General features: G+C 45.5%; 1 protein-coding gene across 7 annotated transcripts in view; it reads left to right on the forward strand.

Moving 5' to 3' along the window:
* Positions 1 to 26,074, forward strand: part of CCDC7 (coiled-coil domain containing 7) — a 361,859-nt gene that overhangs the window by 303,266 nt on the left and 32,519 nt on the right. For all 7 annotated transcript variants that reach the window (XM_075922671.2, XM_075922670.2, XM_075922665.2 and 4 more), the window contains 5 exons: positions 8,229 to 8,348; positions 9,825 to 9,950; positions 11,951 to 12,070; positions 13,298 to 13,423; positions 17,971 to 18,090. In XM_075922671.2, coding sequence (XP_075778786.2) covers positions 8,229 to 8,348; positions 9,825 to 9,950; positions 11,951 to 12,070; positions 13,298 to 13,423; positions 17,971 to 18,090 — 612 coding nt within the window. The remainder of the gene's footprint in view (positions 1 to 8,228; positions 8,349 to 9,824; positions 9,951 to 11,950; positions 12,071 to 13,297; positions 13,424 to 17,970; positions 18,091 to 26,074) is intronic.

Genomic DNA, 26,074 nt, shown 5'->3' on the forward strand with positions numbered 1-26,074 from the left:
CTGGTATACAGCCAGGAAAGCGTGGCCCATAGACTGCCTTCAGCCCATCATAGAATGCTTTAAAATATGTCTATCAGCTGCATCTTGGAGTTTAACTGCTTGATTTTTCCACCAGTCCTCTTTCGTTTGCCGTAATTTGACTTGTACCTCCTGCTTAGTTTGTATATACGCTGATTTCCTGCAGGCATTCTCTTTGTCATTTATCCAAGCCAGGTGTGTCTCATGAATCTTATCAAGAAGAACTTGTGCATCTCTGTCCTCGTCATCAAACCAGCCCTTGTGCCTGTGTTTTTGCAAACCGAGGATCTCAACAGCAGTCTGTAGGTTGTTTCTTTGATGTTTCTCCAATCATCCTCAATAGTGGGTGACCATTCTAGATCTTCGTTGCTGGTGACTAAGGAAGCATCAAGACTGCATTGAAAAAGTGCTTATGTCTCAGATATCTCAAGTTTACCTACATCCAGCTTTTTTTGGCATACAGCGGAATGATGACGTTTTGATGAACAAAGGTTCAAGGAGACAACACTACGTGACATATAGTGGTCAAACCAGGAGCCAGTACCACGCATTGCATGAGTCAACTTGACTTCAGAAAGGTCTTTTTGTTTGGTGATGAATTAGTCAATCATATGCCAATGCTTAGACCGAGGGTGCATCCAGGTTGCTTTGTATTTGTTCACCTGTTGGAAGAATAAACTTGCAGAGTACCATTTGAGTTCTCACATCCAGTACCATGATGTCCATGCACCTTTAGCCATGTGATGTAGTCCTGACCAACTCTAGCATTAAAATCATCAAATGAATATAGCTTGGATTTAAAAGGTACTGAAGAAATCATTGAATTCAGGCTAGCGTAGAAATCCTCCTTTTCATCATCTGCATCAGACAAAGTGGGTGTATATGCACTAACAAGTACGAGGCATTGTCCCTGCCTCAGTCTAAACTTTGGAGTCATAAGGCGAGAACTGATGGCATGTGGCTCGGAGTCAAGTTGGGAACTAGCAGTGTCTGGTGAAGCCAACTCCTGCTTGCCTTGGATGATCCTCTGGGTGGCCCACACAATAATATGGATAGCCTGCTCCGAACTCTGTGAACTGGATGGTACCAGAAATACGTGTTTTGCTTAAACATGCGATGTCAATTTTATAACGTGCAAGTTCTCTACCAATGATTGCTGTCCTGTGTTCATGGTGATCATCATGATCAAGAAGTGTGCATACGTTCCAGGATGCAAAGCATAGTTTCTATTTAGCCATTCATTTTCCCTTGTGACTGCAAAATGCTTATATGTTCATTGGGACAGAGAAGGTATGATAGTGATTAGGACCGCACGCCAGATTTCTCTTGAAAGTTAGTTTCACCCTTTCACTTGAATCAACCTTACTCACCTGTTTACATTCCAAAGTTCCACACAGTTACCACATAGCTCTACACTCCCTTGACATCCAACAAGGACTAGCGTTTTACTTAGAGAGAACAAAAACATTCAGGAAATCCCCATGTCTATTTCTCTCTACTACTGAAAGATTCAATATTTAAGCAGATATCTTAGATCTAAGTGGATCTTTCAATGCATACAACTATGCTATGAACTCAACAATGTCTCCGCTCCCCAAACAGTTTGCATTCACTCTACCAGAGCCATTCCACAGCATGTGCATTTTTCAATAATGTCCCCTTCTTCTTCAAATGATATTCCCGTGGATGCTCCACTTTAGGTGTCGGGCTTGTCCCGTGCCGCAAATCAGAGAGTCGCCAGCAGTAGTCCAATCGGACTATGCATGCATGGCAGGCATCACATGCCGATTCTGAGCACGCACGGTCCGGCTCCTGCCAGTTCCTCCTAACTGTCTACTCTTCTCACTCTACTCCTGCAATTCTGACAGAAAAGTTGTAAATAGTGTTAGTTTAGTAGCTCTGGTTATTCCAGTTTAGTAGTCTTAGTTGTTCTAGATAGTTTATAGTTTAAAAAAAAACTGTTAAAAATTTTCCTCATAGTTAACTAGTCACCTCAGAACATAACATGCCGGGATCCCCCGACTTCAAAAAATGTGCGACATGCCAAGACATGATGCCTGCCTCAGACGGGCATTCGCGATGTATTAAGTATTTGGGCGAGGGCCATATCCCTCAAAAAGCCAATGCTGTTCCAAACTCACAGTGCAAGCCAGACGAGACAGCAAAATGCGGCTCAAGATGCTCCTCTTTAATAACACACTGCAAGCAGCCGAGTCTGGCGCTTCTCGGCCTCCGGACGCTCGTGCAACGGATAAGCGGGCCACCCCAAGAGCGACTGGAAGGAGCTCTTCTCCACACAGCCACTCTCCTTCTAAGCGGATCAGTACGGCAGAAAAGCCGGGCACCTTGGGAATGGGCCTCTCCAATTTCCCTGATAAGCATAAGGCCACCTGCAGTACATCAGCGCCAAGTTCTGTCCTTTCAGGGGAAAAGGCGCATGTAATGCCATCGACACCTAGAGCAGAGTCAGCACCGGCAGCAACACCCAGAAGGACTTCCATGTCAGCACCTAGAACCACCACGGCACCAATGCCGAAGCCGGCACTGGTGATGAAGCCGGCACCAGTGACGAAGCCGGCACCAAGAATGGCCCTGACACCATACTTGCCAACACAAATGCACCAAACTGCACTGAGTGCGGGACTGATCATGGCGCTGAGTGTATGTGCACTTCCATCAGCACCAACATCGCCAGTACTGCCGAAGGAACTGGAGCCACAAGTGTTGCTACACCACCAGGGCCGGCCCAAGCCATTTTAGCGCTCTGGACCCGGATGGGCGGTGCTGCCCCCAGGTGCATGGCGCATGTGCGGGCCCGCCCCTACTAGGGTGTACGGGCCTGCCCCGGGGGCACACGGCACATGCACTGCCTGGCCCAGTCACAGCTGCTGGTGCACAGCCCAGGGTACGCCCCCGGGGAACACAGTGCCTGCGCTGTCCAGCCTGGACTGGCCACTGCTGCTGACACGCAGCCCGGGGCGGGCCACGCCTGGCTATGCAGGGCCCCATGGCCGTGGGGCGAAGGGTGCTGTTGGCCGGCGCCGCAGGGATTGGGGGGCCAGCGCTGTGGGAGCCGGGTGTGCGGCGGCTGATGGTAGCCATAAGGGATGCCGCGTGCCCCTTACTGCTACCATCAGGCGCCCCCCATCAGTTGGCGCCCCAGGCAGCTGCCCGGTGTGCCCACCACTTAGTCTGGCCCTGTATACCACCAGTCCTCACCGACACTGTCCAAGGCATTGCGCAAATACAGAAGGATCATCACTCCCTCTCTTAGCCCGGAACCGGTGCCTTTTTCTCCTGAGCCTTCCTCCCCCGCTTCGCCATGCTCGGTGCGTTCAGAGGCTGTGACCCATGGCAGCCCCATTCTGCATCATCAACACAACTCACCGCGTTATTCTCCATCCCCGCAGAGCTATCACTGGCACAGACCCATACTATCCCTGAGGCATGCAAGAGGCAGATCTCGCTCTTCGAGATCACCCTCCCTTTCATCTTACTCCCACTATCACCATTCTACGAGAAGATTATATTCCCCAAGGTATTCTCCAGATAGAAGTTACTATAGGCACTGCTATGAACAACATTGCTACGTTCACCGTTGCCCTTATTCAGCACGATGTACCCGCTCAAGATCGCCTCACTACCACAGCACACATGCTCCCCACGACACCATCAGTCCAATTGCTACATCTGTGATCACGGGACCCTAAACCCCGACCGGGAATGTGCATATTGGGCACATATTGGAGCAGGACCAGCCACAGGGGGAATCCCAGACAGACCAATCATCCTCATCCCCAGATGAGGAGATCTTTCCTGGTGGCTGTTCACCCACTGATGATGCCCGCTAATTCCAAGACCTATTCAAGCGTGTGGCGGAATCCCAAGAAGTGCAGCTAACCCAAGTCCAGCAAAAACAGCACAGGCTTCTTACAACCGTCACAAAAGTAGAAAGTTGCATTACCTCTGGATGAATCAATACTTGAAGTAGATGTTAAAATTGTGGTATAGGATGGCTATCCCACCTCTAGAAAAGCCTTGCAGATAGTGCTGGATATCGCTGACACAGCTTCAAGAACCACCGCCACATTAGTGGTGATGCGCAGAGCATCCTGGCTCCAACTGGGTGCAGTACCAAAAGAGCTACAGTCAAAAGTAGAGGATTTGCCCTTCGACAGGCAAAGCTTATTTGGACCAGGTGCTCCATTTGGGCAAGGATTCAAGAACCATGCTTAGGATGCTCGGCATGTATACCCCGCCTTACCGATGCTGACAATATACGCCTTACTATCATCAGAGGCCCTTCTCATATGTGGCATCTCGATTCAGACAATATGACCAACAACGACCTAGGCAGTGGCAGCAGAGGTGACGACCTCAAAATAACAGGGTACCGAACCAACAAAATAACCGGCAGCCTTGATAGCTTGGTTGGGGGTCTGCAAACCATCCCTCTGGTGTACCATCCAGATGAGTCGCACAAACTGTTCCATCATAGATTGAGACCATACCAGCATCGGTGGTTTGCAATCACCACCGACAGATGGATTCGCAAGCTAATTACATCAGGCTACACAGTCCAATTCGCTTCTTCACCCTCCCCATCCCTCTTCAGGGACCACTCTCACGAGCCTCTCTTAAAAACAGAGATTCTCCAGCTACTCACAATCAGCGCTATAGAGAGGATGCCCAAACAGTTCCGGGCCAAGGGATTCTATTCCCATTATTTCTTTACCCAGAAGAAGTCAGGAGGGTGGAGACCAATATTGGAACGCCGATGATTCAATCGATACCTTCAAAAGTACAGGTTCAGGATGGTGAAACTGGCTTCCATCCTTTCAGCACTCAATAAAAGGGAGTGGTTTGCGTCCCTCAACTTACAGGATGCCTATCATCACGTGACCATACATCTGGCTCACAGGTGTTTCCTCAGGTTCCTGGTAGGCGATGAACATTTTCAATACAAGGTTTTTCCTTTTGGCCTTTTATCAGCGCCCAGAATTTTCTCAAAGATGTTAGCTGTAGTGGCCGCGTATCTCTGCCGACAAGGCATCATAGTATTTCCATATCTGGACAATTGCCTAATCAAGGCGCCTACTGTGGAGGAGGCATCACAAGTGATCAATATCACACAAGTTCTATTCAACACTCTTGGGCTCATAATCAATCTTGCAAAATCTTCCATGACTTCACAGCAATCCCTCGAGTTCATCAGAGCACGATTGGATTCTACCACGGCCACGGCTTACCTGCCCCATCCAGATTCCGGGTAATTCAGGATTTCGTACAGATACTTTCCACGAGCCCCAAGATCTCGATACTTACCTGCCTGGGACTTATGGGTCATATGGCCGCCACCACATATGTGGTGCAGTATGCAAGGCTACACCTCAGATGCCTCCAGCATTGGTTAGCTTCGATTTATCGACCAGGCAATCACGATCTTCACAGAACAGTGTCCGTCCCTCCTATGGTACAGGAATCCCTAACATGGTGGAGTACCCCCACAAACATGCTTGCCGGCGTTCTTTTCTGTCGTCCACAACCCCCAGTACAGATCACAACAGACACATCCTTGCTGGGCTGGGGAGCTCACCTTAGAGATTACCAAATTCAAGGCCGAGAGTCTGCTCAAGAGTCCTTCCAACACATCAATTTCCTTGAGCTGAGAGCAGTAGTCAGCACCTGCAAGCATTTCCTACCCCCATATCCAAGGCCGCTCTATTCAAATTCTCTCAGACAACATTACGGCAGTATACTACATCAACCGCCAGGGCGGTGCCTGTTCACAATCCCTTTGCACAGAGGTGGCACGTTTATGGAACTGGTGTATCCATCACAATATCTCCATCGTTGCAACATACGTGCCAGGCAAAGACAATGTCATTGTCGATACTCCCAGCAGGCACCTGATCCACCAGTGGCAGTTGAATTCGGAGGTAACACGACACATCTTCCAAAGATGGGGGCTTCCGTCATAGATCTATTTGCAACGTACCACAATACAAAGTGCCCTTCTTACTGTTCCAGAGCAGGCATTGGACCGAAATCTCTGGGAGATGACTTCCAAATAGATTGGAGTCACAAATGCTGTTCGCTTTTCCTCCGATTCCACTGATTCCCGAAGTCTTGGAGAAAATAGAGACAACACCAAGGTCATTCTCATAATCCCCTTTTGGCCCCACCAGATGTGGCTCCCATTTCTCCTCTGGACGTCCATATCTTCCCCCTACCACCCACCATACCGACACGACATCCTGACACAGCATCAAGGGAGAATCAATCGTACACCCAGAGATTCATCGACTGTACCTCAAGGCCTGGTTCCTACCTGGTTCCAGCACACAGAAATGACATAGTCCCAGAAAGTCAAGCATGTGCTGATGCATAATAGAAGGGATTCTACACATATTACTTACCTGTACAAATGGTACCATTTCCAATCCTGGTGCTACGACAGCAACCTCAATCCCAATTCTTTTTCCGTCCATCGCATCCTCGATTATGTCCTACAATTACAAAGATCCGGTTTAATGCTCTTCTCTATCAAAATCCACCTTGCAGCAATCTCTGCCTTTCAACTTCTGATAGAGGGTTACTCACTATTCTCCCATCCAATGATCAAGAAATTCTTAAAGGAACTCGCAAACTTATACTCCCCACCCCACATAGGGAACCCACAGATGTGTGGGACTTGGAGTTAGTTTTAGATGCTCTAACCTGTCCCCCTTTCAAGGTTGATGGTGACGTCTGACCTGCCTACACTCACTATGAAGGTCACCTTCCTCCTGGCTATTATCTCTGCACGAAGGGTGGGTGAGCTTCCTGCCTTCTCAGCTACACTGCTAAATACACTTTTCACCAACCAGGGGGAAATACTATTTCCTCATCCCAGTTTCTTCCCAAAGGTGAATTTGGAGTTTCACATTCATGAACCTATCGTACTCCCAACCTAAACCGCGCTCGTCTCCCTGTGAGTCTTGCCTACACACCCTAGATGTTCACCAGGCTCTCGCATTCTACTTGGACACAACACGAGCTTTCCATAAATGTGAACGCTTGCTACTATCCACTGCCTCGTCAACTTCATCCACCTGATCTGGTGGTCTGTAACAGACACTAACCACAACATCACCTCTGTTGCTCCCACCTTCAAACTTAACCCAAAGACTGTCAACAGGCTTTTCGCCCTCTGTATACTGCAGATCTGAACAATCATACTGCTCTCTTAGGGTATGTCTACACTACCACCCTAGTTCGAACTAGGGTGGTAGTGTAGACATACCCTTATATGCAGTGCAATTCCTCCTCCTTTTCGCCCTTGCCTTTTCTCCCTGAACAGTTTATACCCTTTTATGACAGTGCTCCAGTCATGGGAGTCATCCCACCAACTCTCCTTTATTCCTGTTTGTTTCACAGGCTTCTTGCATTCCTGTACAAACACTTCAGATAACTAGTTGGTTGTCCTACCTTCTCTGTTTGAATGAGGGGTCCTCTGTTGCTCTTTCGTCCTTGTGCTTTTTTCTGGTATCCCACTTCCCCAATTACCTCCGGCTTAGGTCACCATCTTCCAACGAACCTAGTTTAAAGCCCTCCTCTCTAGGTTTGCAAGCCTGCCCGTGAAGATGCTCTTGTTAGTTGGGTCCCAGCTCTTCCTAGCAGTCCTTGTGCCCGAAACAAGAGTCCCATGGTCCAAGAACTCAAAGCCCTCTCTCCGACACCACCTGTGCAACCACGCATTTAATTTCACAATTCAATGATCCCTACCAGGACCTTTTCCTTCAACAGGGAGGATGGTCGAGAACACCATCTGCACTTCAAATTCCTTGATCCTTCTTCCCAGTGCTACATAATCTCCAGTGAATTGCTCAAGATCGTTCTTGGCCGTATTGTTAGTTCCTACATGGAAAAGCAGGAAGGGGTAGAGATCCAAAAGTTTGATCAGTTTTGGAAGACTCTCAACTGACAATAAGAGAGGGTCATTAAGCATTTATGCTAAAAGACAAAGAGGCAACAGGAGCTTGGTCTCTTTGGCAGAAAGCTTCATTCCATAAGGAGTCACCAACTGCAGAGCCATTTGCCGTTATCTTTGAAAACTCATGGCTAGAGAATCCAGCTCACATAATCAAATATCTCATGTAAATCAGATTTTAAAGAATATTTAAATACAGTTTAACTATTGATACATTTAAAGTATTTTCTTGCCATAGAGAGGAAACTGCGTGAACTATCAGAAGCGAGAAAGGCTTTGCTTGAAAGTCTGGAATCAAACCTTAAAGATCTACAACAAGCACAGGCTCTAGCGTCTAGCCAACCAAGCATTATGGCTGGTAAGTACAGGGGTAGGCGCTGATCCTGCATTCCTTACTCTGCCAGAACTGCAATTTGAGTTTTATGTTCACATGTAAAGGCTTTTTGAGCCTTTCTAAAAAGAGATTAGCCTGGTTAAGTAGTGCAAGATAGACACATTATTAATATAAAGATTTGTTGTATTGATAAAGCACATAGGAAATCTGTGGTTACTATGGACGGAGTGGCCACCAGGGCACCTGAGATTTTTTTCTCTTTCCTTTTCTTTGGAAAGAACTTGCTCTTCCCCATCCACACATGCTTTTTTCCAAAAGAGCTCTTTTGGAAAAAGTCTTCTTCCTTGTAAAAAGATATTTACCAATGTCAGAAAAAACCCTCTGATCTTTCGATTTTTTTTCAAAAGTAGACAATTGCACTGTGGACGTGAGTGGTCTTTTTGAAAAACAGACTTTAAAAAAAACAACAAAAAGACTCTGTGTTAGCGGCGAGGAGTCCTGTGGCACCTTAGGCTGTGTCCAGACTCACGGGTTTTTTCGAAAAAAGTAGCCTTTTTTCGAAAAAACTTCATCTGCGTCTAGACTGCAGCCGTGTTCTTTCGAAATTAAATTGAAAGAATGCGGCTTTTCTTTCGACGGTGGTAAACCTAATTCCACGAGGAAGAACGCCTTCTTTCGAAAGTGCTCTTTCGAAAGAAGGCGTTCTTGAAAGCAAACAGGCTTTTTAGAAAGAGAGCATCCAGACTCACTGGGTGCTTTCTTTCGAAAAAGCGGCTTGCTTTTTCGAAATTCCGCGTGCAGTCTAGACGCTCTCTTTCAAAAGAGGCTCTTTCGAAAGTATCTTTCGAAAGAGCCTCTTTCGAAAGAGGCTTGCAGTCTAGACATAGCCTTATAGACTAACTGAAGTGTAGGAGCATAAGCTTTCGTGGGTAAAGACCCACTTCGTCAGATGAATGTATTGTAGACATAGCCGTAGTATGGAATGGAGTATGTACAAAGTGGTGTTCTACACCAGAGGAGAGTCACTTAGGTGGATTGCAGTTGTATGTGCGTTAAAGGGAATATATTTTCTTTTAAATGTTTGCCATTATTAGATTTCTAGATATATCCTGCTTCAGTATTGTGAGAGTTCAGGTATACACGCAAGGCCTACATCTGACCATTCCCTGTCTTTGTACAGTGCTATAAGAGACAGTACTTAAAGTATAAGAAGGAAGGAAATTTTCTTTTATTTTGTCTATATATATTTGTACATATAAAAACTAGATACTCTTTTTACTAAATGGAACATAATAGTTTCTAAGGTTTCATTCTATTGTCTAAAAGATCTTTGTTTAGATAATTGCCTGTAGCAATTGTACACTACCTGAATAAAGAATGCTCATGGCAGAAACACAAAAGCCCCTTTTAGTGTTCCATATTTTGTATATTTCATTTTACAGAGAATACCTATAAAATATTTTCTCTTTTTAATGCACAAAAACCTTCCTTTCTCTTTAGAAAGCAAAGTAGAGGAGCTAACCAAGAAAAGAGAGATTTTACTTGCAAAGCTGGAAGTAAATCTAAAAGATTTGCAACAAGCACAGGTGTCTGCAATGGGCCAGATGGGAAAAGAGAAATTGAGTGGTGAGTGCAAAGTAAATAAATTGCAGTCATCAGGAATGTTGATGGTGGGATGAGGGGAGCAGGTCTTCCAGGATCCTCTGTGGACTCAATACTTGGACTAAGAATACAAAGTCTTACACTTTCACTTATGAATACTCAAGACTAGATTAAAAAATGGGAGTTAGACTCAGCATTGCAACATCTAACATTTAGGTGCCCTGCTGCTTTATGGAATTCACAGTCCTAAGTTAGGTATCCAGGCTCCTTATACAATGCACGGAGAGGATGAGGTGCCTAAGAATGTGATTTACAAAAACCAGCACACTGTGAGGAGTTGCCTAAGCTGGCTGGTAGGAAGCTGTTTCACTTTATAGAAATCTTCTTGGACTGAGCCGTCAATTGAAAGATCTCATCTTTTATGACATCTTTGATGAGCAACTTAAACCAATCCTGGATCAGCAAAGCCAATTACAGATGTCACATAAAAGGCTGCCAACTGCAGGTGCTGTATGTTCTTTTCAGATCCTCCACTTTTCCTGTAATATCTGGATACTCTGGCTCTCAAAGTATTTAAGAGCCTGTATAATGGTTTATCGCCAGGACAAACTGTCCTTAACTAGAGTTTCCAGATCATTGGGAGATATGCCGTATGACTTGATATTGGCCTTAAGTTGTCTTTATAGTGCTTATATTGACCACCGATAGAGCGCTTTCCATGAGCAAGCTGGCGATAAAAGACCATCTTTGGTATTCATGTATCATCCATCCTCATAACATGACCGATCCAGTGAAACTGTTTGTTCATAAGCATTGCTTCCATGCCCATGACACCACACAGCTTAAGAACCTCCTTATTAGGAATTTTGTCCCACCAGTTCACATGGACAATCTTTCTCAGACAATGCATATGGAACTGATCGAGCTTGAAAACATGGTGACGATATATTGTCCATGACTCCGAGCCATACAGCAGGACATTCAAGACAACTGCCTAATAAACCGCTATCTTGGTATGGAGTTTAATACCATGGTCATTCCATAGGCGTTTGGTCAGTTTTCCAATGGCAGCACTGGCTTTGGCTAGTTGAGCAGATACATCATGATCCACATTTATGCTAGAGGACAATTCAGTTCCCAGGTAGCAGAACTTGTCAACAGCCTTAAGGACTATACCCGCAGCAGTAATCACTGGAGTTCTGGGCCCTTTCCAGACAGGCTGAGGTATAACTTGTGTCTTCTTGAGGCTCACTGAGAGTTCAAAATGGTGAGCAGAAGTGACAAAGCGATCAAAAGCTCCTGTGCATCTTTCACTGAATAAGCCAGCAATGTACAGTCATTGGCAAACAGAAGGTCACGAATAGTTGTAGTAACCACTTTACTGCAAGCCTGGAGTCTCCGGAGATTGAAAATACTGCCATCTGTTTGAAACTGAATAAGTATGCCCTACGTGCAGTCCTGTGAAGACGCTCTGGTATAAGTATGCCCTACGTGCGGCCCGTGAAGATGCTCTTGTTAGGTGGGTCCCATCTCTTTCTAGCAGTCCTTGTGCCCGAAACAAGAGTCCCATGGTCCAAGAACTCAAAGCCCTCTGTCCGACACCACCTGTGCAACCACGCATTTAATTTCACAATTCAATGATGCCTACCAGGACCTTTTCCTTCAACAGGGAAGATGGACGAGAACACCACCTGCATTTCAAATTCCTTGATCCTACATGGAAAATCAGGAAGAGGTAGAGATCCAAACGTTTGATCAGTTTTGGAAGACTCTCAACTGACAATAAGAGAGGGTCATTAAGCATTTATGCTAAAAGACAAAGAGGCAACAGGAGCTTGGTCTCTTTGGCAGAAAGCTTCATTCCATAAGGAGTCACCAACTGCAGAGCCATTTGCTGTTATCTTTGAAAACTCATGGCCAGAGAATCCAGCTCACATAATCAAATATCTCATGTAAATCAGATTTTAAAGAATATTTAAATACAGTTTAACTATTGATACATTTAAAGTATTTTCTTGCCATAGAGAGGAAACTGCGTGAACTATCAGAAGCGAGAAAGGCTTTGCTTGAAAGTCTGGAATCAAACCGTAAAGATCTACAACAAGCACAGGCTCTAGCGTCTAGCCAACCAAGCATTATGGCTGGTAAGTACAGGGGAAGGCGCTGATCCTGCATTCCTTACTCTGCCAGAACTGCAATTTGAGTTTTATGTTCACATGTAAAGGCTTTTAGAGCCTTTCTAAAAAGAGATTAGCCTGGTTAAGTACTGCAAGATAGACACATTATTAATATAAAGATTTGTTGTATTGATAAAGCACATTGGAAAGTTGTGATTACTATGGACGGAGTCAAGTATCAGAGGGGTAGCCGTGTTAGTCTGAATCTGCAAAAGCGGCGGGGAGTCCTGTGGCACCTTATAGACTAACTGAAGTGTTGGAGCATAAGCTTTCGTGGGCAAAGACCCACTTCATCAGATGCAAGATGCATCTGACGAAGTGGGTCTTTGCCCACGAATGCTTATGCTCCAATACTTCAGTTAGTCTATAAGGTGCCACAGGACTTCTCGCTGCTTATGGAGAGTGGCCACCAGGGCACCTGAGCTTTTTTTCTCATTCCTTTTCTTTGGAAAGAACTCGCTCTTCCCAATCCACACACACCTTTTCCAAAAGAGCTCTTTTGGAAAAAGTCTTCTTCCTCGTAGAAAGATATTTACCAATATCAAAAAATCCTCTGTTCTTTCGATTTTTTTTCGAAAGTACACAATTGCACTATGGAAATAAGTAAGTTTTTTTTTTGAAAAACAGACGTTTAAAAAAAAACCCCTCTGTATTGTAGACATAGCCGTAGTATGGAATGGAGTATGTACAAAGTGGTGTTCTACACCAGAGGAGAGTCACTTAGGTGGATTGCAGTTGTTTGTGCGTTAAAGGGAATATGTTTTCTTTTAAATGTTCACCATTATTAGATTTCTAGATATATCCTGCTTCAGTATTGTGAGAGTTCAGGTATACACGCAAGGCCTACATTTGACCATTCCCTGTCTTTGTACAGTGCTGTAAGAGACAGTACTTAAAGTATAAGAAGGAAGAAGATTTTCTTTTCTTTTTTCTACATATATTTGTACATATAAAAACTAGATACTGTTTTTACTAAATGGAACATAATAGTTTCTAAGGTTTCATTCTATTGTCTAAAAGATCTTTGTTTAGATAATTGCCTGTAGCAATTGTGCACTACCTGAATAAAGAATGCTCATGGCAGAAACACAAAAGCCCCTTTTAGTGTTCCATATTTTGTATATTTCATTTTACAGAGAATACCTATGAAATATTTTCTCTATTTAATGCACAAAAACCTTCCTTTCTCTTTAGAGAGCAAAGTAGAGAAACTAACCAAGAAAAGAGAGATTTTACTTGCAAAGCTGGAAGTAAATCTAAAAGATTTGCAACAAGCACAGGTGTCTGCAATGGGCCAGATGGGAAAAGAGAAATTGAGTGGTGAGTGCAAAGTAAATAAATTGCAGTCATCAGGAATGTTGATGGTGGGAGGAGGGGAGCAGGTCTTCCAGGATCCTCTGTGGACTGAATACTTGGACTAAGAATACAAATTCTTACACTTTCACTTATGAATACTCAGGACTAGATTAAAAAATGGGAGTTAGACTCAGCATTGCAACATCTAACATTTAGGTGCTCTGCTGCTTTATGGAATTCAAAGTCCTAACTTAGGTATCCAGGCTCCTTATACAATGCATGGATTGGATAAATGGACTGTAAGGTGGATAGAAATCTGGCTCGAACTTTGGGTTCAATGGATATTGTACTGACTGGTGATCAACGGCTCGATGACTGGTTGACGTCAGTATTAAATATCTTTGTTAATGACCAGGATGAGGGGATGTATTACACCCTCAGCAAGTTCACAGAGACATTAAGCTGGGGGAGAGGTAGATACGCTGGAGGATAGGGATAGGGTCCAGAGTGACCTGGACAATTTGGGAGATTGGATCCAAAGAAACATGATGAGGTTCAGCAAAGACAAGTGCAGAGTCCTGCACTTGGGACAGAAGAATCCCTAGCACTACTATTGTCTGGAGACTGACTGGCTAAGCGGCAATTCTGTACAAAAGGACCTGGGATTACAGTGGATGAGAAGCTGGATATGAATCAACTGTGTGCCAATAGTGGGCTAATCACACCACTCCAGACATAAGAAGGGTTAAAATAGCCCTAGGAGCAGGCTATAGGTAGGGCACAATAATGAGAGGCCTTGCAATAGCCAATCAGAACCCTAATGGGCTGTATAAAAGAGATGGCTGGCCAGACTGAGCACACTCTCACTCCAGAACTAGAGGAAGAAGGACTTAGCTTCCTGGTAGCCATGGTACCACTGGCAGAGCAGTGCTGGGGAAAGGCAGAGTGAGCCAGGAGGGCTCCAGCCTGAGTAGTCCCAGGCTGAAGTCCAGCAACAGAGGCCTGAGAGGCTCTAGGACTGTGGGGAGGCAGCCAGGGTAGGCAAAGTTAGGTGGTTCATACCCCCTTCGTCTGTAATGAGTGGTTGCGTCAGACTGCAGTTTTCCCGTAAGGTATGAGACTAGATGAAGACTGGCAGTAGGGTCGCTGAGGCAATGTAGGTATAAGGGTTTGGGGGTTTTCTGAGGGGGCGTGTGGGGGCACTGCCATAGAGCAATACCTGGAAAGAAAGGTGCTGTGGTTTGGGTCGGACACAGGTCCTAACGTAAGGCAGTAGAGCCTGAAACAGGGCCCCGCAGCCACTCCCTCCAAAGAGCCCCCTTTTCCGCAAGCCCCATCCCCTTTGTCTCTGTGTTCCCTCAGTCCCTTGCCCAGTCCAGAGTCTCAAGCAGCTTCGTCACTCAGCCACCACAGAGTCTTCCCGTCCAGGGTGTCTTGGTTTCCCCTCCAGCCAGGTCTGGTTGGGTGGTCCCGGTCTGGGTCGGCTTTTGTCTGGTCGGACCCCGGCTCCTGGGTGTCCTGCTGGGGAGAGTGCAGCCAGTCTCTGCTCTTTCTCTCCTCCCCCTTTTGCCACTTGCTCCTGCCCCCTCTTTCAAACTCTGTGCCCTGCGTTGCGCAGGCGTCACGTCTCCTCCCCCTTGCACCGTTCCCCCTGGGTCCTAAATGTGCTGGTTCACAGCACACTGCTGTGTGTGTGCAGCAACTCCAGTGTGGCCCACTGCCTGCTCCCCAGAGCAGTTAGTGTGGTGCTCCAAGCCCCCATCACAGAGCCATTAACAGAAAACAGATAACAGCAAGTGAGACACCAGCCAAAAGAGGGTGCTCCAGTGTTGAGCAAAGCTAATTCCCAGAGTGAACAGCAAGAGGCACTCAGGTGGTATGTTGCATCATGTTATAGTGCCCTTGTAGCCAAGAAGGCTAATGGCATATTGGGGTGCATTAGGAGGAGCATTGCCAGCAGATCTAAGGAAGTGATTTATTCCCCTTTATTCAGTATTGGCTAGGCCACATCTGGGGTATAGCATCCAATTCTGGGGCCTCCAATACAAAAAAGATGTGGATTCATTGGATAATGTCCAGTGGAGGGCAACAAAATGATTAGGGGGCTGGAGCACATGACTTCTGAAGTGAGGCTGAGGGATTTGAGCTTAATTTAGTCTACAGAAGAGAAGAATGAAGGGAGACTTGATAGCCATCTTCAACTTCCTGAAGGAGGGTTCCAAAGAGGATGGAAAGAAACTGTTCTCAGTGGTTACAGATGACAAGAATCAATGGCCTCAAGTTGCAGTGTGGGAGTTCTAGGTTGGATATTAGGAAAAACTATTTTACTAAGAAGGTGTTGAAGAACTTGAATGGATTTCCTAGGGAGGAGGTATCCCTACACGTTTTTAAGTCCCAGCTTGAGAAAGCTCTGACTGGGATGATTTAGTTGGGATTGGTCCTGCTTTTAGTAGCGTACTATAGTCTATGACTTCCTGAGGTCTCTTCCAAACCTATGATTCTATGCAACTCAAAGCTCCTAGCCAGCAGACATTGATGACATGCTATGATTTTAGTCTTTAGGACAATGCATTAAAGCTCAAAGATAAGTTTCCAGAAGAGGTGAGACAGGAGCTTATCACAATGGTGAATGTGGATAAAATGGTGGGCACAATCTTGTGACAGGTTAGCTTGGATGCTGTGGATTTGCCAGTTTGTCCCATAATGATTCATAGTGCAGTTCTGGCTTTAGTGGCCTGGTCTCCTTGAAGAGGCCCAACTGACCATGTAAGACCTACCCTTTGAGGTCATATTGTTTTTGTTTTTTTTAATGTACAAATCGCAAACTGCACAACCTTGATTCAAGTCTTCGGTCACTTTTACAGTTACTGCAAAGATAAAGCAGTTTTGTTTATAGCAGTGTACTGGTATCTGCTTTCACATCTTGCATCCAGGCCCTAACTTGAAGAAAGACGGTTTATTAGAAAAGACCACTGCAACTACCAGATTCTCAGGGCAGCCTAAGAGTTTCGTGAAAGCACCTTGCTGCATTGGTTAAGGACAGAATACCAGTTCCCAGATTACTGACTTGCTCTTTGCAAGCTGTCTGTCTCACTACCTCAATGATTGGATCTTAAGCCAGTGGGTCTTAAGCATAGCAACACATCATAGTCACAGGAAATTCCTCAGTCAACAAACCCCACAACCAATTTAAAATACTGCATTTCATCCTGTCTACAGCTGCACATAATCCATGGCAATGCTGATCGTCTTCCTGGGACAGTCAATTCACATGGTTCCTTATCTGGATGTTGGCTACTCAAGGGTCAGTCCCAAGGGTACTGTACAGTGTGACACTCATTCAGTCCACCTTTGATGGACATGAGGATGTCACACACACATACTGGAAAGTCAAACCTCTCACCTGTACAAACGGTAGAATGTATAGGAGTGTTTTTTGACTCTGTGGAAGCCAAGGCCTTGCTTCCACAGCTAAGATTCCAGATGACACTGCACATTTCGTTGGTCCTGAAGGCCCATTCTATTATGACAGTTCAAAATTTCCTCAGGACATGGCATCATGCACTTATGTAATTTGACATGGGGGTAGTTAGCATTGATCCTGAACTTCCCTGAGTGACAAGGCTGGAGAAGCACAAGGAGATGGGCCGTATTGCTTCACTTTACTGCTAGTGAGTGCAGGGGGCCCAGAACCCTGCTGTGCGAGCCAGGCTCCTCTGGATGTCCAGGGGCCCTACCCTTCCCACTCCCGGTATGTGTGGGCCACATGTCCCCTCATATTCACCCACACATCCACGTCTGAATGGAACCTCTTCTCAAACTCTGAACACATACAAATACACAACTTAATGCAACTGTGACCTATCCTCAACCAAAATCCGGTGCTATGTGGGGAAGCTGAAAAGAGGATCTGTCACTTTTTCTAAAAAGGTGATAAAAAAAACTAACTGCTTTAAGAACATTTAGAAATTATGTTTGTGTGTTAAAAAACTTATCTTTTAGAAATTTAACTTTGCTCTTTACTGTTTTTATATTTTTAATTTTTAGTTTTCTTAAAACTTTTGTCCTTTATATTTTTGCATATTGTTTTTGCTTTGTCACTCTGATACTTGAGAGATCACCTAGGCTGTGTCTAGACTACACCTCTCTGTTGACAAAGGGATGCAAATCAAGCACGTCAAAATTGCTAATGGAGCAGGGATTTAAATATCCTGCGCTTCGTTAGCATAAACATTCCTCAAAAAGGAATACAGGATCTGTCAAAAAAGGGTTTATTTTTGACAGATCCACACCTAGGCTGCCAGGTTTTTTTTAAAAAGCTCTGTTTCGAAAAAAGGTGGTGGCCATGTTTATGCTAATGAAACGTGGGATATTAAAATCCCTGCTTCATTAGCAATTTCGATGTGCTTGATTAGCATTCCTCTGTTGACAGAGGGATGCAGTGTTGACATGGCCTCTGTGATAATATTTTCTAAAAGATAGTTACTGAGTATGTGCTTTCTCAATCTTAAATATTTTGGTAGTTGTAATATAGTTACTTACATATTTTTTTTACATTGGACAATCCATAGGCAGCAGAATGGCACATTTAGAGAAAAAGAGAGTCATGCCAGAAAGACCGCCAGTAAGTAATAAAATTGCACAGCTGGACCATACTCTTTCAGCACTCCTGCCTCAAGATGAACACAGTAGTAAGTAAAGAGTTTATAACTTGTTAATTTAGATTACTTTGTTCACTTTTTTTGGTCACACCATAGAAAATGCAGAAACGCTGTAACTTTGAGACCATATGGTATTTGGCAGTTTTCTCCTTTTGAGAAAGAACGGGAACAGGTGACACCGTGAAAAGAGAAAACGGAGGATAATAGGTTACTAAATTAGCTATTATTCAATCACAATTTTAAGGCTTTCTCTTATTTGATTGAATATTGGTTTATTCCTACGTTTCTCTGTAGACAGAGAATAGATACAATGTATTGCTTCTGAAAATCCTATTAAAAAAGAAATTTTAGTTTTGCAGTTACATAGTAGCAATTATAAAAAAAAAAAGGCCTGGATGCCACTAAACTATAAGATAGACAAGGTGGGTGAGGTAATATCTTTTATAGGACCAATTTAAATGGATGAAAAAGAGAAACTTTCAAACTTACACAGAGCTCTTCATGTCTGGAAAGAATGCTCAGAAAGTCACACCTTCAAGAATGGAAGTCTGTAGACAATTATGTACACAAGAATCCTACCAATCCCAACAGCTATCTTCACAGGTCAGTAACTACCTCAAACGCAGAAAGAAACCTATTTTCTATAGGCAGCTACCTAAAATATCACAGAATGTGATCTAGCGAGAAAATCTGAGATACTCACCTTAACACACTTAAAACAGCTTTCACCAAACAAGGTCACTCAACCAGAAAAGCAGATTTATTTACGGAATGGGCCACCAAATACCCTGAGATAAACATGTTTCAATGTGGGAAAAAGAATAATCCAACTTTACACCCTTATAGTCATCTATCACTTCATATTGAAAATCATGTGTGGCATCATTAAACAATTATAACCTATACTTGATGGGGACCACATCATGAAATTAATCTTTCTCAAACTCCTTCTTCTATGCTTCAAGCCTCCCAATCTCATTATCAGAAGCAAACTCTCCACATGCCCACCACCTCAAAGTGATAGTAGATTTTCCCATAACAACAGATGCAAACCCTGCAGATATCTCTCTCTACTATAATGATCAACAGAACCCTGCAAAGATACAAAACTAGTATACTCATCCATGTCTATATCTGCAAAATGGTTAATAGAATCATGGAATCATAGAATCATAGAACTAGAAGGAAACCCGGGAAATCATCAAGTCCAGTCCCCCTTCTCATGGCATGACCATGCACCGTCTAGATCATCTCTGATAGATGTCTAACCTAACCTTGAATATCTCCAGTGATGGAGATTCCACAGCCTCCCTAGGCAATTTATTCCAGTTTAACCATCGTGACAGTTGAGAAGTTTTTCCTAATGTCCAACCTAAACCTCCCTTGCTGCAGTTTAAGCCCATTGCTTCTTGTCCTATCATCAGAGGCCAAGGAGAACAATTTCCCCCCTCTTCCCTGTGACACCCTTTTAGATACCTGAAAACTGCTATCATGTCCCCTTTCAGTCTTCTCTTTTCCAAACTAAACAAGCCTGTAGTGAGAGATAAAAGGCCTGCCAGTGAGGCCAGTGAGAGGCTGGCTCCTGAAGAAGCCAGAAGCCTCCCCTGTGCACAGAGGAGAAGAGCTAGGCCCTGAACTAGGGTTGGGCCTTCATAGACCATGGGCTTACAAACTGCCAGCTTACAAAGCCCAATTCCTTCAGTGTTCCCTCATAGCTCTTGTTTTCTAGACCTTTAATCATTTTTGTTGCTCTCCTCTGGACCTTCTCCAATTTCTCCACATCTTTCTTGAAATGTGGTGCCCAGAACTGAACATGATACTCCAGTTGAGGCCTAATCAATCCAGAGTAGAGTGAAAAAATGACTTCTCAGATACCTGTAGATATAAAGTGGATATCCACAAATTTGCAGTATTCTAGATACAAAATTGGTATTTGCATCTGCATTTGTGTCGGCAAAAATGAGCTGCAGATATCTGTATCCACATCCACAGATGCTAATATCTGTGGATTTACAGGGTTGTAATGATCTATACCCCTGCCCAACATATCTTTCATCATCCTTGGGTTCAACATATGTCTATCACAACATGTTGTGTACCTCACTGAATGTACTAAATGTGGGTACAACTATGTGGGTAAAATGAGACGATCACTATAGTCTAGAATGAATTCACAAATTAAAATCAGAACAACACCTTCAAAAGATGAGCCTGGAAGCATAAATTCCTAATTTTTTAGACATTAAAAATCATGAATTCTATAAAGACATTGATTTATAGCTCATTATATACAATATAAAACATTAGAATGGCCATACTGGAACTTCCAGAATAACCTTTGAAGCCCTTTTTTTAGCAGCCTTATATTAGTTATCCTCTGGCACTCTGGCATATTTATTGATAGTTCACTTTGGGATACTTTCTCAGATTCATAACCTAAAAAAGGCTTCAGTGTGGGAATCTCCCTTACATCCTCTGCATTGAGGACTGGTGCAAAGAATTCATTTAGCTTCTCTACCACAGCCTTGTCTTCCATTAGTGCTCCTTTAGCATGTTGATCATTCAGGGTACATCTAGACTACAGGCTTTTGTCGACAGAAGTTAAAGACACATACACATGGTCTGGCTCCCGCCAGTTCCTCTCAGCTGCCTCCAGCCATGGACGGAGTGAACTACCTCTCCTTAACTGATTCCAGTCAGAGACTCTGATCCATTTTAAATTGGTTCCCAAAGTCGTTAGTTAGTAGTTAGAGATATTCTGTTATGTGTAGTTTTTTTTAAAAATATTTGTATATAGTTATTCAGATAATGTTATGCAACCTCGGCATTGCTCTCGGCCTTCAGGCTGCAAAAAAAAAAAAAAAAAAAAAGATATCTTCCAAAATCAAGATGCCTTGTTTCCCAGGCTTTAAGAACTACGACACATGTCACAAAGCCATGCCCGCCTCTGACAGTCATTCATCTTGCATTCGCTGTCTGGGTGAGGCCCATGTTCCACAAAAGTGCCCTCACCATTCAAAGCTAACAGCTAGGGCGCGTCGAGACAGAGAAATGTGCCTCAGAATTATTCTGTTCAACAAGACACTTCAGCCGTCAGACTCGGAGTCCATGGCTGCTTCAGAACAGGCTGTTCCCCAAAAACGGAGAGCTTCTTCACCAGGCTCCATTCCATCCAAAAGACCAGGGCATCACCAGCGCGCTCTCTGCCATCCCTCTCTCAGAGCACGGTGAGCACTGGGGACAAGCCAGGCACATCTGGCACCGCCTCTTCTCATTCAAAGGTGGTTCCGGCCTCCAAGACCATAAAGGCGCCATCTACGATGCTAACATCACAGCGCCAGACAGAACCCAGAGTGATCTCGGCACCGGCAGCATCAGCCACCAGAACCACACTGGCTCCTCCATCATCACCAGCAGCCTTGGCACTGGCAACTTTATCGGCACTGGCAGCTGTGGCACCAAAACCTTCAGCACCGTGGGAAGCACCGCCAGCACCAGAGAGGTCTGAGGTGTCCCCGACTCACAAAAATACCTCATCCATATCTAACAAGTAATGGAGCCCTACTCCATGTTCCATTTCTCCAACTTTCTCCCTGGACCCATTGCCATCGCCTACAGCACCGGGATCACTGGCACTGCATACCCGACCGCTTGAACGGCCTGGCTCATCTCATTCCCCGCAGAGCAGGGTGCTGTCTCCATCTACTGTGGAACTGATGAGGCATTCTTATTATCATTCTAGATGCATTTCCATCTTCCCCACTGCCATCTTCCAGAACATCCTACATGCCTACTCATTCCCCAGCATCTCCACATACCACATACTGGGAAGATTACAGGCGCTCATATTCGTCTACACGATCATCCCTGGGCAGATCACACTATCATTATGGCCATTATCATCATGTACCTCATCGCTACTCTCATCACCATCACCATTGGTCGCCCTCTATGGGATGGTCCCCATACGGCTGCATGTCACTTAGGCACCCATCGGCTCTGGTCTCATCACAATGCCACCCCCTCCACCACCACAGCCATCATCCCCTCAGCTATATCATTCAGATCCTGAGGAGGAGCAAGTTTCAGATACGGAGGAGCAATCACCTGATATTTCCCCCACAGACCAATCCTCCTCTTCCCCTGATGAGGCTGGTATCCTGGGGGATGTATCACCTCCGGACGATCTTAAACAATTTCAAGACCTGTTTAAGAGAGTGGCAGTGAGTCAGGAGGTCCAGCTGGCAGAGGTACAAGAGAAACAGTACTGTCTCCTTAAGAAACTCCAGCCCGCTCACCGCTCAAAGATAGCAATTCCGCTTGTCAAGGCTATCTTAGCGGCAGCGGAGGAAATCTGGCAGACCCCAGCTTCCGCACCACCAATGAACAAATGAGAGGATAAGAAATACTTTGTTATTTCAAAGGGTATGGAGTTCCTATTTACTGATTCCCAGCCCAATTCATTGGTCATTGATGCGGTGCATCATAGATCAAAAGCGCCCCAATACAAGAACGTCACCCAAACAAAGACAGTAAACATCTCAATTTATTTGGGTGAAAAGTGTATGCTTCGACTACTCCAAGTAGCTAATTATGCAGAGCTTCTATGAAACCATAATTTTGATAGTTGTACAAAGTTGACGACCCTCATGGATTTTCTTCCTGAGTCCAAGAAGCTGATCTTGAAATCAATTGTGCAGGAAGGGTACGCATCTGGTAAGACAGGCCTTCAAATAGCAATGGATGTTGCGGACACAGCCACTCGATCAACAGCTACAGCAGTTGTAATGAGGAGAGCTTCTTGGCTCCAAACTGCGTGAGTCCCGAAAGACCTGCAAAATAAAGACAACCTTTTGACAAACAGAAATTATTTGCAGAGAAAAAGGATGAGGTCCTCCACTAGTAACGACTCATGCACCACATTATGTACTCTGGGGATTTATACACCCCCATACCGACGGAAACACTACGTGCCAAACCAGAGATGGTATAACTACACATTCAACAGATAACATCAATAGCATCAACTGCACGGTTTCGACCAGTCGCGTTCTCAACAGTGACCTCAAAGATGTTGCAACCAAAATAACCACACACAGAATCAACCAGCCACAAAGCAGCAGGTCTGACTCTTTGGTCGAGGGCATCTGACTACTCCCAGTTATCAAACAAGAGCATCATGACTTGCCTACGTTCCACTACCGCCTGAGGCCTTTTTATCATTAATGGTCCGTAATCACATCTGACCTCTAGGTTCTGGAAATAGTCACATCTGGTTATGCAATACCCTTTCTAGCTCTCCCACCAACTACCCCACCTATCCTGTCCCTCTTCAGGGACCCTTCTCACGTGCACTTGCTATGGAAAGAAGTCAACTAGGAGCAGTGGAGAAGGTGCTGGACGAGTTCAAAGGGAAAGGGTTCTAGCTCACTATTTCCTCACACACAAAAAATGGGCAGGTGGAGACCAATACTAGATCTGCAAAAGCTTAACAATTACCTCCGGAAACAACATTTCAAAATGGTGACACTTGCATCCATAGTCCTTGAATTAGACAACAGCGACTGGTTTGCTGCCCTCAACCTCCAAGATGCCTACTTCCACACTGCCATTCATCCTGCCCGCAGGCGATTCCTTTGCTTCATGGTAGGCACAGAACACTTTCAGTACCGAGTTCTACCCTTCGGCCTCTCATTTGCCCCCAGGGTGTTCTCGAAGACCCTCGCAGTAGTAGCAGCATATCTACGTCAAAGAGTCGTCATAATTTTCCCTTATCTTAACGACTGCCTCTTAAAAGGCCATTCATCAGCCAAAACGCACACCATGATAACTATCACAAGACAAACCTTCGACTCCCTTGGTCTACTGATCAACGACCAGAAATCAGCACTCGTGCCATCTCAAAACTTGGAGTTCATCAGTGCTCATTTAGATGCTACCACAGTGAGGGCTTACTTACCCGTCCAGAGTTTCCAAGCTGTCCAAGACTTGATTTCAGTGCTACTTGACAGCATGACAGTCCAAATACTTACTTGTCTAAAACTCATGGGCCATATGGCAGCGACCACATACATAGTCCGACATGCACAGCTACACTTCCGTAGCCTGCAGCACTGGATAATGTCCATTTATGTTCTCGCAAAGAACATAGTGTCCATTTATGTTCCAGATACCTTGGCGATGCCTTTCTTCTCAATTGGAGGGGACCCCTCCTTTATGCATTTCCCCCCACCATACTCATGCCCAGAGTCCTCAAGTAAGCCAAAATGGACAGAGCCAACTTAATGGCACCCGCCTGGGCCCATCAACATTAGTTTCCATTTCTCCAACAAATGTCTCCCTATCCTTCATACCCCCTTCCCAACCTGATGGATCTTCTGACCCAGAACCAGGGATCCCTACTACATCCCCAGGATCATACTCTGCACCTCACAGCTTGACCCCTAACTGTCTCAACGCATCCAAGGATCTTTGCTCAACACAGGTCAAAGAAATCCTATTTCATACCCGAGCTACTTACCTCTCCACATGACGAAGGTTCACATCCTGGTGCTTTTTAAACCACGTTGAACCTCTTCATACAATCCAACTACATATTACTCCTGAAACACACAGGTCTAGCCTTAGCTTCCCTATGTCTTGCAGCGATCATTGCTTTCAGACACTCTATAGATGGTACCTCAATATTTGTCCACCCAATTACTAAGCGATTCCTTAAGGGGTTCGACAATCTTAGCCCCCCGAAGACCTGATCCTCCACCATGAAATTTAGACCTTGTGATAGGAACACTCATCAAATGACCATTTGAACTCTGGCTTCTACACCACTCCAAATGCTGACTCTAAAAGTATTTTTTCAGCTTGACATAACAACTGCCTGCAGAGTCGGCGAGATGACGACCCTGATGGGAGTACCACTATACACGACCTTTACTAAAAATGGTGTAGTTTTAAGACCCCACCCTGCCTTTATCCCCAAAGTTTTCTCCAAGTTCCACATTAATGAAAAAATTGTTCTACCCTCCTTCTTTCCTAAGCCATATGCCTCACCGCAGGCGGCGACACTCCATTCCCTCGACATGTGTAGGTGTAGTGAGCTTCCCGCTCCGCCACAGCGCCACCTACCTTCGGTTCGGGGAATTAGATCAGCTGGCAGGTGGCGGGATCCTTTCAGGACACTGCCCTCCAGCAATGTCCACAACAGCCTGAGCTTTTCCCCCTTCCAGGGGATATGCCTGCCTTACTGCGTTACCGTGCCCTAAAATAGTCCGGGCGGGCGAGTCTCTTCACGGCCTTGCTTCAGGTCAGGACAAGAGGTACTAGTCCGCGTGCCCGGCCTTGCTCCAGGTCCAGGCCGCAGAGGAATAAGTTCCCAACCAGCAAGTCTATTATCGCACAGTTCTGGGCAGGGCATCCATTCTAGTCCTGTCCCTTTAAGAGTTCCCACCTGGCGCGCGGTCAGTCCCAGACGCACCGTAGGGAAGCCCGCGCTCTCGAGCAGGGCGGACAACAAATACTGTCTATAAGGCCCGGCCCTCGAGCAGGGCGGGCCAACCAACACATCAAGCCAAACCCAGGCCCTAGCTCCGGGCAGGGCAGCAAACGGCAGCCAGGCCCTGAGGCAAGGCGAGGCTGCAAACAAACACCAGTCTGTAGACACTCCTTATTCAGGAGCGGAGCCGGTATGGCACCTGCAGCAGCGGTGAGGGGAAGACTGCCACCCAGTTAGAGGGTGGCGGGGGGGGGGGGGGCGCAGGCCCACCCACCTCACTGCGCCCCGGCCCAGGGGCCCTGAATGCAGCAGTGCAGCTGCGACTGGCTCAGCAGAGCTCCGGCCCGTAACTTGCTGGCCGCTCTCGGCCAGGGCTACCCCTGGGCCACTTCTCGTCTCCCCCTTTCCAGGTACCTGTAGCTCCAGCAGGTCCATCAGGGAGTCGAGGCGCTGTCGTCCCCGCAGTGTCCGGCTGGCCCAATCCAGGGGTCAAGCGGTTGGAGCTCGGCAGCGTCCTGCGCG

Source organism: Pelodiscus sinensis, chromosome 2 (genome assembly GCF_052426305.1).
Source record: "Pelodiscus sinensis isolate ZL-2025 chromosome 2, ASM5242630v1, whole genome shotgun sequence".
Classification (NCBI taxonomy): Eukaryota; Metazoa; Chordata; order Testudines; family Trionychidae; genus Pelodiscus; species Pelodiscus sinensis.